This window comes from Takifugu rubripes, unplaced genomic scaffold, assembly GCF_901000725.2.
Source record: "Takifugu rubripes unplaced genomic scaffold, fTakRub1.2, whole genome shotgun sequence".
Lineage (NCBI taxonomy): Eukaryota > Metazoa > Chordata > Actinopteri > Tetraodontiformes > Tetraodontidae > Takifugu > Takifugu rubripes.
The window spans coordinates 293,494-306,629 of record NW_021821633.1 but is presented as its reverse complement, the minus strand read 5'-3'; the positions used below and the strand labels follow the sequence as shown (position 1 = coordinate 306,629).

Here is a 13,136-nt window from a genome sequence, read left to right as displayed (position 1 = left end):
TAACAAGAAGGTTTTTTCATTTTTACAAACACACTTTATGTTTCGCAGGTCTTTTCACAAGACATTCTAAAATTACTGAAACGAACAAACAAACAAACAAACACTGGGAGGAGCTCCAGCAGACTGGGAGGAGCTTCGGCAGACTGGGAGGAGCTTTGATTCTCTTTGATGATGCTAATATTGCTATTTTTGCTTCTTTCATGGTGAAGGATAAGAGTGAATAACTGGTCCTTAAATTCCTGCTTTAAAAACAATATTTCACATGATTTAGTTTAAAATTAAATGTGCTTGACTTGACTCATAAACGTTATTCAGTGTGAATCGTTTGACTATAATTCACTTTTCAATCCTTCATTCATATTGTTGAAATATTATTAATAAATCAAGTTCTTTATTAAATAAATATAGTAAATATAAACAGTAAATATAATGATGCCATGTGAATCTAAACCCATTTAATTGTTTTATTTTGCTTTTCCACCTTAATGAATGAACTTCTGTCCCTAAACCAGCTAACTAACCAGCTAACGCTAACTTTGACCAGCATTCGTCCTGAAACAGGACGTCCAGATGTGGACGTGAGGGAAGAACTCCAACATAATTCCTTTAAAAATCCATTTAATCTGCGATCGTGGTGACACATTGTTCATCTGGACGAACGTCCAGAACGCTGAGACGAGCATCCGTCATGATTCGCGACGTCGCCATGGAAACCGGGAGATGTACACGTCTCAGCACTTCTAAAGTGGGTCAGGACCGTCCATCAGGGTCCAGCTCAGCCCCCAACCATGATGAACATCTAGCTGAAGAAGAAAAGGTTTAAAAGCAACGCTCTGACTAACCAAGTCCTCCGTCTCTCTCCCCATCCCCAACCTAAGCTAGTAGCTCTATAATGCTACAGTAGCTTTTCTCCGCTAATTTTATAGAATACTTTAATCAGCTGTTGCCGTTTTAGGGTTTTTTTTCCAGAAGAGTCAGTATGGAGGCGGCCTGAGAGGAGATGTTGCTATTGCTGTGGTCCAGCAGCTTGGAGAGCCTCTCCTGGATGCTGCCAGAGTCCAGCTCCTCCTTCATGGCCCCTGCAGCACAGCAGAGACGGAAGAAAGATGAGCGGGTCGGCCCAGACGGAACAGAACCACCAACCAGCTCCTCTGGAGACCAGATACTTACTGGAGTTAGCAAGACTGCCGAGCAGCCCCAGAACACTCAGCTGGACCTCTGGGAGCAGCTCAGGGTCCTGGAGCAGGCTGCCGAGCACAGGCAGCAGCTGGGACCCTCTGGAGACCTCCGTCATGCTCTCTGAAGGGTTCGCACACGTGCACGCACACGTGCACGCACGCACACGTGCACACACACGCACACATGCACACACACACACACACACACGCACACACACGGAGCTGAATCTGCATATGCACCAATCATATTCAGGTATACGGTGTTATAAGCCCCTCCCCTTCCTGTACCAAGGTCAGTGGCAGCTGCTATCGTCAGGGCAACCAAGGCTTCATTTTGCATGATGACGTGTTCACTTGTTGCCATGGAGATCAGGTGCTGCACGCCCCCTCCATGAAGGACAGCCCTCACGACGTCCTGTGGGAGAGACAGACGTGCAGTCAGTAAGCTAACGTTAGCTAACAGACAACGTTGTGGCCGATGTGACTGACGGGGCTCCGGCTGTGGCGGATCAGGGCGGCCAGCAGGCGACAGGCTTCTCCTCGGACCCCCGCGTGGTCCTTGGCCTCACACCACTCCATGACCCGGGCCAGAAGGACCGGGTCTCTGCCCAGGATCAGGGTGGCTTCCTCTGACACAGGAACAGATCAAATATTAACAGAGCAATACTGAAAGATGGCTGGCTGGCTGGCTGGCTGGCTGGCTGGCTGGCTGGCTGACTGACTGACTGGCTGACTGACTGACTGGCTGGCTGGCTGGCTGGCTGGCTGGCTGGCTGGCTGGCTGGCTGACTGACTGACTGGCTGGCTGGCTGACTGACTGACTGGCTGGCTGGCTGGCTGACTGACTGACTGACTGACTGACTGGCTGACTGACTGACTGACTGACTGGCTGACTGACTGACTGACTGACTGGCTGGCTGACTGGCTGACTGACTGGCTGGCTGACTGACTGACTGACTGGCTGACTGACTGACTGACTGGCTGACTGACTGACTGGCTGACTGGCTGGCTGACTGACTGACTGGCTGACTGACTGACTGACTGACTGGCTGACTGGCTGGCTGACTGACTGACTGGCTGACTGACTGACTGACTGGCTGACTGACTGACTGGCTGACTGACTGGCTGGCTGACTGACTGACTGGCTGGCTGACTGGCTGGCTGGCTGGCTGGCTGGCTGACTGACTGACTGACTGACTGACTGGCTGACTGACTGACTGACTGACTGGCTGACTGACTGACTGACTGACTGGCTGACTGGCTGGCTGGCTGACTGAATATCCTGACAAAACACCATAGATCGTATCATTTGTTTGTGTTTATGCTGAAAAGGACCCTTCATTATTTCATTATTTCATTATTTTATTTTAATGCATTTTTTCTCCATCATGGGAGGACTAACTATCTAACTATCTAACTATCTAACTATCTAACTATCTACCTGTCTGTCTCATTCCCAGGACCTTGTTCCATCAGAGTCCTCAGGACCGGTCTTAGTCTCTGGAGGCTTCATTGAAGCCCCCTCAAGGTTCCTGCTCTGTACGTTGGGATTTCTGGGTTGTGTCTGTCTTTGGCCTGCAGGGGGCACCTGTGGGCAATAACCCTAACCCTAACACCTGTGGGCAATAACCCTAACCCTAACACCTGTGGGTAATAACCCTAACCCTAACACCTGTGGGCAATAACCCTAACCCTAACACCTGTGGGCAATAACCCTAACCCTAACACCTGTGGGTAATAACCCTAACCCTAACACCTGTGGGTAATAACCCTAACCCTAACACCTGTGGGCAATAACCCTAACCCTAACACCTGTGGGCAATAACCCTAACCCTAACACCTGTGGGCAATAACCCTAACACCTGTGGGCAATAACCCTAACCCTAACACCTGTGGGCAATAACCCTAACCCTAACACCTGTGGGTAATAACCCTAACCCTAACACCTGTGGGCAATAACCCTAACCCTAACACCTGTGGGCAATAACCCTAACCCTAACACCTGTGGGCAATAACCCTAACCCTAACACCTGTGGGTAATAACCCTAACCCTAACACCTGTGGGCAATAACCCTAACCCTAACACCTGTGGGTAATAACCCTAACCCTAACACCTGTGGGCAATAACCCTAACCCTAACACCTGTGGGCAATAACCCTAACACCTGTGGGCAATAACCCTAACCCTAACACCTGTGGGCAATAACCCTAACCCTAACACCTGTGGGTAATAACCCTAACCCTAACACCTGTGGGTAATAACCCTAACCCTAACACCTGTGGGCAATAACCCTAACCCTAACACCTGTGGGTAATAACCCTAACCCTAACACCTGTGGGCAATAACCCTAACCCTAACACCTGTGGGCAATAACCCTAACACCTGTGGGCAATAACCCTAACCCTAACACCTGTGGGTAATAACCCTAACCCTAACACCTGTGGGTAATAACCCTAACCCTAACACCTGTGGGTAATAACCCTAACCCTAACACCTGTGGGCAATAACCCTAACCCTAACACCTGTGGGCAATAACCCTAACCCTAACACCTGTGGGTAATAACCCTAACCCTAACACCTGTGGGCAATAACCCTAACACCTGTGGGCAATAACCCTAACCCTAACACCTGTGGGTAATAACCCTAACCCTAACACCTGTGGGCAATAACCCTAACCCTAACACCTGTGGGCAATAACCCTAACCCTAACACCTGTGGGCAATAACCCTAACCCTAACACCTGTGGGCAATAACCCTAACCCTAACACCTGTGGGTAATAACCCTAACCCTAACACCTGTGGGCAATAACCCTAACCCTAACACCTGTGGGCAATAACCCTAACACCTGTGGGCAATAACCCTAACCCTAACACCTGTGGGCAATAACCCTAACCCTAACACCTGTGGGTAATAACCCTAACCCTAACACCTGTGGGTAATAACCCTAACCCTAACACCTGTGGGCAATAACCCTAACCCTAACACCTGTGGGCAATAACCCTAACCCTAACACCTGTGGGTAATAACCCTAACCCTAACACCTGTGGGCAATAACCCTAACCCTAACACCTGTGGGCAATAACCTAACCCTAACACCTGTGGGCAATACCCTAACCCTAACACCTGTGGGCAATAACCCTAACCCTAACACCTGTGGGCAATAACCCTAACACCTGTGGGCAATAACCCTAACCCTAACACCTGTGGGCAATAACCCTAACACCTGTGGGCAATAACCCTAACACTAACACCTGTGGGCAATAACCCTAACCCTAACACCTGTGGGCAATAACCCTAACCCTAACACCTGTGGGCAATAACCTAACCCTAACACCTGTGGGCAATAACCCTAACACTAACACCTGTGGGCAATAACCCTAACCCTAACACCTGTGGGCAATAACCCTAACCCTAACACCTGTGGGCAATAACCCTAACCCTAACACCTGTGGGCAATAACCCTAACACCTGTGGGCAATAACCCTAACCCTAACACCTGTGGGCAATAACCCTAACACCTGTGGGCAATAACCCTAACCCTAACACCTGTGGGCAATAACCCTAACACCTGTGGGCAATAACCCTAACACCTGTGGGCAATAACCCTAACACTAACACCTGTAGGCAGTAACCCTAACACCTGTGGGCAATAACCCTAACACCTGTGGGCAATAACCTAACCCTAACACCTGTGGGCAATAACCTAACCCTAACACCTGTGGGCAATAACCCTAACCCTAACACCTGTGGGCAGTAACCCTAACACCTGTGGGCAGTAACCCTAACACCTGTGGGCAATAACCTAACCCTAACACCTGGGTTGTCTGTTCGTGTGGGGAGTGCGTTTGTTCGTCTACTGTGGGTGTTTGTTCGGGTTCCTTGGTGTTGGTAGGGTGTCTGTTGGTGGTGAAGCTGTTTGGTCGCTTCCCCTGTCGTGTGTTGGTGTTCCTGTTCCGTGTCTCCTGGAGGGCCGCTCCCGCCCCCCTTGCAGTCTAGGAGGACTGCCTCTGCCCTCAGTGTCTCGGGGCACGTTCGTGTGGTGAGCGTGTCGCGCTGGACTCCCGAGTCCTCGCCGGTCCAGGAGGACTGCGGCGTGTTGAGGACTCGCCGGTGTTCCGGGTTCCCAGCAGTCCAGGGGGACTGCGTCTGGTGTGGGGACTCTCCAATGGACCTGGGACGGGCGGACGCTGCCTCTCGATCCCCCTGCAGTCCAGGTTGTGTGCTCCCCTTCCCTGTAAATAAAGCCTTTGACCTCTCCATCACTGTGTCCTGGCCCGGTTCGGGTCCGCTACCACCACGTATCGTAACCCTGAGGGATTTGTAGTTGTCCTCGATATCTGAGCTGGTCCCATCTGGTAGGCAGACTCCCTCGGTCGTGACTCGTCCCTCTCGTGGTCACCATTGGGCCACACTTGATGAGACCCAATGACATTGTGAGGTTGTTGCCGTGGATCCTGGTGGTGGATCCTGGATGCCGTGGATCCTGGTGGTGTGAGGTGTGAGCCACTCTTCATCCATGTAGAGGAAGGGGCTGCTGGCCCCACTTCTTGTGGGGCCAGTCTTGGTTTTGACCTTGGTATCAGACCCGTGCAGAACTGTAGAGACAGAACACCATCTTGCTAAATGCCTCACTTGTGCAATGGGTGTGACGATGGCCTCCAGTTCGGGTCTTCCACAGCTCCATGGAGGTTTGTATGAAGGCTCTTGCTCTTGTACAGTTCCAGGCACTCTAGGAGAAGGTATGAGGCATTGGGTCATACGGTTTCTTGTCGGGTCAGGGTTCCAGGGATAGGTACAGGGAGCCCACACGTTGGTCCGTCACTCTGGTGCTCTGCCCCAGACAGAACACTGGGGGAGGACTCTCTTTACTCCCTGGTGGATCTCTCCCGGCAGGTTGCCAGGTTCTGCGAGGTTCTGCGAGGTTCTGCGAGGTTCTGCCAGGTTCTGCCAGGTTCTGCGAGGCTTTGCTCGCCGGTCCTGCTACATTGCCCCTCGTGCCCCTTCGCTAACGCCCTGACTGAGTTAGCAGTTGCTAATGTTTTTCTTGCCTTTGATTGTGTGACAATTTACTTTATGTTGCTTTTGATTATGTTTAGCAGGTGGTTTTATGCTTCTGCTCATGTTTGTATTTACATTAAGCACAAAGGTTAATTGGTTTAGTTTAGGAGTTTATGAGTTTATGAGTTTAAGGTTCCACCGACACAGGTGAACAACACCCACCTTGTCCATCCACCATCATGCGTAACGTCCCCAGAAGTTTGAACTGGACCGGCGGCATGTCGGAGCGCAGCAGCGTCTTGATCCTGTCGGTCACCCCATTGTCCAGCATTCGCACTTTGTTGGTGGCTGAAAGACACAACTCATGTGAAGACATGTCCCGCCCAAGGACCATGTCCTGCCCAAGGACCATGTCCTGTCATGTGAGGACCATGTCCTGCCCCAGGACCATGTCCTGCCCCAGGACCATGTCCTGTCATGTGAGGACCATGTCCTGCCCCAGGACCATGTCCTGTCATGTGAGGACCATGTCCTGCCCAAGGACCATGTCCTGTCATGTGAGGACCATGTCCTGTCATGTGAGGACCATGTCCTGCCCCAGGACCATGTCCTGTCATGTGAGGACCATGTCCTGCCCCAGGACCATGTCCTGCCCCAGGACCATGTCCTGTCATGTGAGAACCATGTCCTGCCCCAGGACCATGTCCTGTCATGTGAGGACCATGTCCTGCCCCAGGACCATGTCCTGCCCCAGGACCATGTCCTGTCATGTGAGGACCATGTCCTGCCCAAGGACCATGTCCTGCCCCAGGACCATGTCCTGTCATGTGAGGACCATGTCCTGCCCCAGGACCATGTCCTGTCATGTGAGGACCATGTCCTGCCCAAGGACCATGTCCTGTCATGTGAGGACCATGTCCTGTCATGTGAGGACCATGTCCTGCCCAAGGACCATGTCCTGTCATGTGAGGACCATGTCCTGCCCCAGGACCATGTCCTGTCATGTGAGGACCATGTCCTGTCATGTGAGGACATGTCCTGTCATGTGAGGACATGTCCTGCCATGTGAGGACATGTCCTGCCATGTAAGGACCATGTCCTGCCCCGGGACCATGTCCTGTCATGTGAGGACCATGTCCTGCCCCAGGACCATGTCCTGTCATGTGAGGACCATGTCCTGCCCAAGGACCATGTCCTGTCATGTGAGGACCATGTCCTGTCATGTGAGGACCATGTCCTGCCCAAGGACCATGTCCTGTCATGTGAGGACCATGTCCTGCCCCAGGACCATGTCCTGTCATGTGAGGACCATGTCCTGTCATGTGAGGACATGTCCTGTCATGTGAGGACATGTCCTGCCATGTGAGGACATGTCCTGCCATGTAAGGACCATGTCCTGCCCCGGGACCATGTCCTGTCATGTGAGGACCATGTCCTGCCCCAGGACCATGTCCTGTCATGTGAGGGCCATGTCCTGTCATGTGAGGACCATGTCCTGCCCCAGGACAATGTCCTGTCATGTGAGGACCATGTCCTGCCCCAGGACCATGTCCTGCCCCAGGACCAGTACCTGGGATGGCCAGATTCCTGAGTGCGCTCAGGCCAGCATGCTGGACGGACACGTCTCCTTCGTCCACGTGTTGCTCCAACATGGTGAGGATGTGAGGAACCACCCCGAGGTCCAGCATCTTCACGCAGTTGCTGTCTGAAACCAAAGCAGGAACATCTCATGAGGCGACTTTAGCCCCACACGTCACGGGAGGGTTGGTTTTAGTTATAGGTCGCCTTAGTTATAGGCACCCTTGAGCAAGGCACCGAACCCTCCTACGCTCATACAGGCCCCCTGAGAGGGACCCCCCCACCCGTTGTGGACCCTCCCCGTGACCCAAGAGGGATGAAGAGGTTGAGAAGAAGAGATGAACCAAGTTACCAGTAACAAACCAGTTCAGTGTTGGACAGTCATTAAGCTGGTTAAAGTGTTGACTAGTATCTTACCGTTCCTAGCAAAGTTAGCGATAGCCAGCGCTCCAGACAGCTGCAGCTGAGTGTTGGAACACTGCAGCCAGGATATGACATCACGATACACCGGGCCAGAACCCTCAGCAAAGCACTTCTGCATGGATTCATCTACAACACAGAACCAGATCAGACACAGACGGTCCTCCATGAGGGGGCACACAGGTGACCCACCTCCCAGCAGCAGGTGACCCACCTCCCAGCAGCAGGGACACGATCAGGTTGGAGGCTATTTTGATGCTGCACAGGTCGTGGGGATCGGAGCCTCCCTGCAGGTCCTGGATCATCTCAGACAGAGCCTCCGGGACCGCCGACTCTGAGAACTGCAGCTTCAGAACATCTGACACACAGTCACAGGATGTAGTAGCAGCGGTAGCACTAGCATTAGCGGTGGTAGCATGAGCATTAGCAGTGGGAGCATTAGCATTAGCATTAGCAGTGGTAGCATTAGCGTTAGCATTAGCGTTAGCGTTAGCATTAGCGTTAGCATTAGCGGTAGCATTAGCAGTAGTAATAGTAGCAGTAGCATTAGCATTAGCAGCGGTAGCATTAGCGTTAGCATTAGCAGTAGCATTAGCAATAGTGGCAGTCGTAGCATTAGCATTAGTAGTAGCATCAGCAGTAGTAGTAGTAGTAACATCAGCAGCAGTAGTAGTAGCAGCGGTAGCATTAGCAGTGGTAGCATTAGCGTTATTATTAGCGTTAGCATTAGCAGTGGTAGCGTTAGCATTAGCGTTAGCATTAGCGGTGGTAGCAGTAGCATTAGCAGTACTGGCAGTGGTAGCATTAGTAGTAGCATCAGCAGTAGTAGTAGGAGCAGCGGTAGCATTAGCATTAGCAGTGTTAGCCTTAGCCTTAGCCTTAGCAGTGGTAGCATTAGCGGTAGCATTAGCAGTAGGAGTAGTAGCAGTGGTAGCATTAGCATTAGCAATGGTAGTAGCATCATATAGTCAGCTGAGGGTTCTTGGTTCCAGCCCCAGTTCAGACAAATAATGTTAGTTCTGGTAGTGGGGGGAGGTGCCAGAACACCTTCTGAGCACTGCCCAGTACCCTTGCAAGGTACTGAACCCTAAATGCTCATATAGGGCCCTGAGACCCGGTGACCCATGAAGGGGGACCTGCCTTCACCCATGGTGGACCCCCCCATGACCCTGAAGGGGTTAAAGCCTGATTCCTCTGGTGGGTTAGGGTTGGGGTTGGGGTTGGGGTTAGGGTTAGGGTTAGGGTTAGGGTTAAATTAGGGTTAGGGTTGGGGTTAGGGTTAGGGTTGGGTTAGGGTTAGGGTTAGGGTTAGGGTTAGGGTTAGGGTTAAATTAGGGTTAGGGTTGGGGTTAGGGTTGGGTTGGGATTAGGATTAGGATTAGGGTTAGGGTTAGGTTAGGGTTAGGGTTAGGGTTAGGGTTGGGATTAGGATTAGGATTAGGGTTAGGGTTAGGTTAGGTTAGGTTAGGTTAGGTTAGGTTAGGTTAGGGTTAGGGTTAGGGTTAGGATTAGGGTTGGGATTAGGGTTAGGGTTAGGGTTAGGGTTAAATTAGGGTTAGGGTTGGGGTTAGGGTTAGGGTTGGGATTAGGATTAGGGTTAGGGTTAGGGTTAGGGTTAGGATTAGGATTAGGGTTAGGGTTAGGTTAGGTTAGGTTAGGTTAGGTTAGGTTAGGGTTAGGGTTAGGGTTAGGATTAGGGTTGGGATTAGGGTTAGGGTTAGGGTTAGGGTTAAATTAGGGTTAGGGTTGGGGTTAGGGTTAGGGTTGGGATTAGGATTAGGATTAGGATTAGGGTTAGGGTTAGGGTTAGGGTTAGGTTAGGGTTAGGGTTAGGGTTGGGATTAGGATTAGGATTAGGATTAGGATTAGGATTAGGGTTAGGTTAGGTTAGGTTAGGGTTGGGTTAGGGTTAGGGTTCAGGGTTTGGGATAAAACTTTTTTTGCACTGGCCTACTGATCGGGAAAGCAGGGGAGTGCGGAGGGTGAGGGCCCCCCCGGAGGGGAGCGATTGGCCAGGGCTCGAGAAGTTCCGGACAGGATGGGGGAGAGAGTTGGATCGCCCAGTCAGAGAAGACTTTGGTGGAGTGGCAAGTAGGTTAGGGTTAGGATTGACCTTGGGGTTGAGGGTTAGGGTTAGGGTTAAGGTTAGGGTTAGGGTTAGGGTTTAGGGTTAGGGTTAGGTTAGGTTAGGTTAGGGTTAGGGTTAGGGTTAGGGTTAGGGTTGGGATTAGGGTTAGGGTTAGGGTTAGGGTTGGGTTAGGGTTGGGGTTCAAGGTTTGGGTTAGGGTTGGGATTAGGGTTAGGGTTAGGGTTAAATTAGGGTTAGGGTTAGGGTTAGGATAGGGTTAGGGTTAGGGTTAGGGTTAGGTTAGGGTTAGGGTTGGGATTAGGGTTAGGGTTGGGGTTAGGTTAGGTTAGGTTAGGTTAGGGCTAGGGCTAGGGCTAGGGTTAGGGTTAGGGTTAGGTTAGGGCTAGGGCTAGGGTTAGGGTTAGGGTTAGGGTTAGGGCTAGGGCTAGGGTTAGGGTTAGGGTTAGGGTTAGGGTTGGGGTTAGGGTTGGGGTTAGGGTTAGGGTTAGGGTTAGGGTTGGGGTTAGGGTTAAATTAGGGTTAGGGTTAGGGTTGGGATTAGGATTAGGATTAGGGTTAGGGTTGGGATTGGGATTGGGATTAGGATTAGGATTAGGGTTAGGGTTAGGGTTAGGGTTAGGGTTAGGATTAGGATTAGGATTAGGATTAGGGTTGGGATTGGGATTGGGATTAGGATTAGGGTTAGGGTTAGGGTTAGGGTTAGGGTTAGGTTAGGGTTGGGTTAGGGTTAGGGTTCAGGGTTTGGGATAAAACTTTTTTTGCACTGGCCTACTGATCGGGAAAGCAGGGGAGTGCGGAGGGTGAGGGCCCCCCCGGGGGGGGAGCGATTAGCCGGGGCTCGAGAAGTTCCGGACAGGGTTAGGGTTAGGGTTAGGGTTAGGGTTAGGGTTAGGTTAGGGTTGGGGTTAGGGTTAGGGTTAGGGATGGGATTAGGATTAGGGTTAGGGTTAGGGTTAGGTTAGATTTAGGGTTAGGGTTAGGGTTAGGGTTAGGGTTAGGGTTAGGAGTAGAAAGGCCATTTTGTCCACTCAACCCGTTCTTACCACTTTCACTCAGTGAACCGAGTATTTCCAAGATGACGTGCCTGCGTTCAGCATCTGCAGCTCGTTTCAGCTGGAACATCAGAACATCTGCAATGCCCACCTCCGCCAGCGCCTCTCGCGAGGACTCTGCACACAGAATCAGAAAGGAAAAGGGGCTCAGTAGCTCAGGGGGCTGGTGGTTCCAGTTCCAGCTGCAGACCAACTCTTGGAACGTGACGTTATTGAGTCAGTGGAAGGAATTCAAGGGTTACCCAGGTCCACCAGGTTACAGAGGGCCAGCAGACACACGTTGATCAGAGGGTCGTTCTCTGGATAGGCTGTGATGATGGACACCAGCCTCGGGATCACGCCGCTCTGGACCAGCTGCTCTTGTTGCTGTGCTGAAACAGGCAACACAGTGTTGGTGTGGTGTTCCTCGTACTGGTTAGGGTTAGGGTTAGGGTTAGGGTTAGGGGTTAGGGTTAAGGTTAGGGTTAGGGTTAGTGGTTAGGGTTAGGGTTAGGGTTGGGGTTGGGGTTAGGGTTAGGGTTAGGGTTAGGGGTTAGGGTTGGGGTTGGGGTTGGGGTTGGGGTTAGGGTTAGGGTTAGGGGTTAGGGTTAGGGTTAGGGTTAGGGTTAGGGTTAGGTTAGGGTTAAGGTTAGGGTTAGGGCTAGGGCTAGGGCTAGGGTTAGGGTTAGAGTTAGGGGTTAGGGTTAGGGTAGGGGTAGGGCTAGGGTTAGTACTGGTTAAACTGGAACGATGCTACAGGGTTAGGGTTAGGGTTAGGGTTAGGGTATGCCTGTCTTTGCTTTTTCTTGCAGTAACAGTAAGAAAACTGAAGAATAAAGCCTCATTATCTCGTGGCTGTTTGCCACTCGGCTCACTAAAGCTGTGACCGACTGTCAGTGACCGACTGTTGCTTACTGTTGTCGAAGCAGATTCTTCCAATGGCTCTGCCTGTATTCAGCAGCATCTCTGGATTATTACTGTTCAGATGGGGAACCAAAGCCTTCACCAGTCCTGCATCAATGCACAGCTCTCTAACAGCAGCTACAACACACACACACGCACACACACACACACACACACAGATAGAGAGGGGTCTGTTACTGCTGTTAGGGCTAGGGTTGGGGCTGTCCAAGGAGCCGGCTGTCCCACCTTCTCGGGCCATCTCTGCCACCAGCAGAGCCACCTGACAGTGCAGGTTGCTCTGGGCCTGGAGGACCTGGGCCAGGCTGGGCAGGATGCCGCTCCTGCTGATGTCAACGGCAGCATTATTCCCTGGGAAATGAGAAGCAAAGCAACAGCAGAAGCACGATCAGGCAGGTTTAGACGTGGCGTCCCGGGTTTAGCATTAGCTGTAATGTTAGCGTTGAGGACGTGCTATGGGCTAAAACAGCGTTCACCTCACAGGACACCACTGGTGAATAAACGTGCACGAGCACTAACGGTTAGCTGCAGTATACATGCCGGGGCAGCAGGGGGCGGTGAGGAGCCGACCGTGCATCCAGGAGCAATTTATGTGGGTAAAGAACAAAGTTCTGCTGTTAGCCGAGGTAGGGGGGCAGATGTTCTTCTTCTATGCCTACGTAGACACTATTTTGACTATTAATGTCACCCCCGCACCGTGGCCCCCACAGCATGGCCCCCACAGCATGGCCCCCACACCGTGGCCCCCACAGCATGGCCCCCACAGCATGGCCCCCACACCGTGGCCCCCACACCGTGGCCCCCACAGCATGGCCCCCACAGCATGGCCCCCACAGCATGGCCCCCACACATCTCTCCCACCTCCCTCAGTTCCTCAGACTGGACTCAGCTGGACCCTACCTGCCACTTCTGGTGGTCCC

At 51.9% G+C, this 13,136-nt stretch overlaps 1 protein-coding gene across 1 annotated transcript in view; it reads right to left on the bottom strand.

Moving 5' to 3' along the window:
- Nucleotides 1-43: 43 nt before the first annotated feature.
- LOC105419902 (rap1 GTPase-GDP dissociation stimulator 1-like) overlaps nt 44-13,136 on the bottom strand; it is a 15,634-nt gene continuing 2,541 nt past the window's right edge. The window contains exons 3-14 of the mRNA XM_029832002.1: nt 12,445-12,567; nt 12,211-12,336; nt 11,559-11,687; nt 11,308-11,433; nt 8,390-8,533; nt 8,173-8,304; nt 7,748-7,882; nt 6,400-6,525; nt 1,668-1,807; nt 1,467-1,593; nt 1,171-1,299; nt 44-1,079 (exon numbers count right to left, since the gene is read on the bottom strand). Of these exons, the coding sequence (XP_029687862.1) occupies nt 952-1,079; nt 1,171-1,299; nt 1,467-1,593; nt 1,668-1,807; nt 6,400-6,525; nt 7,748-7,882; nt 8,173-8,304; nt 8,390-8,533; nt 11,308-11,433; nt 11,559-11,687; nt 12,211-12,336; nt 12,445-12,567 (1,565 nt within the window). The 3' untranslated portion in view covers nt 44-951. The remainder of the gene's footprint in view (nt 1,080-1,170; nt 1,300-1,466; nt 1,594-1,667; nt 1,808-6,399; nt 6,526-7,747; nt 7,883-8,172; nt 8,305-8,389; nt 8,534-11,307; nt 11,434-11,558; nt 11,688-12,210; nt 12,337-12,444; nt 12,568-13,136) is intronic.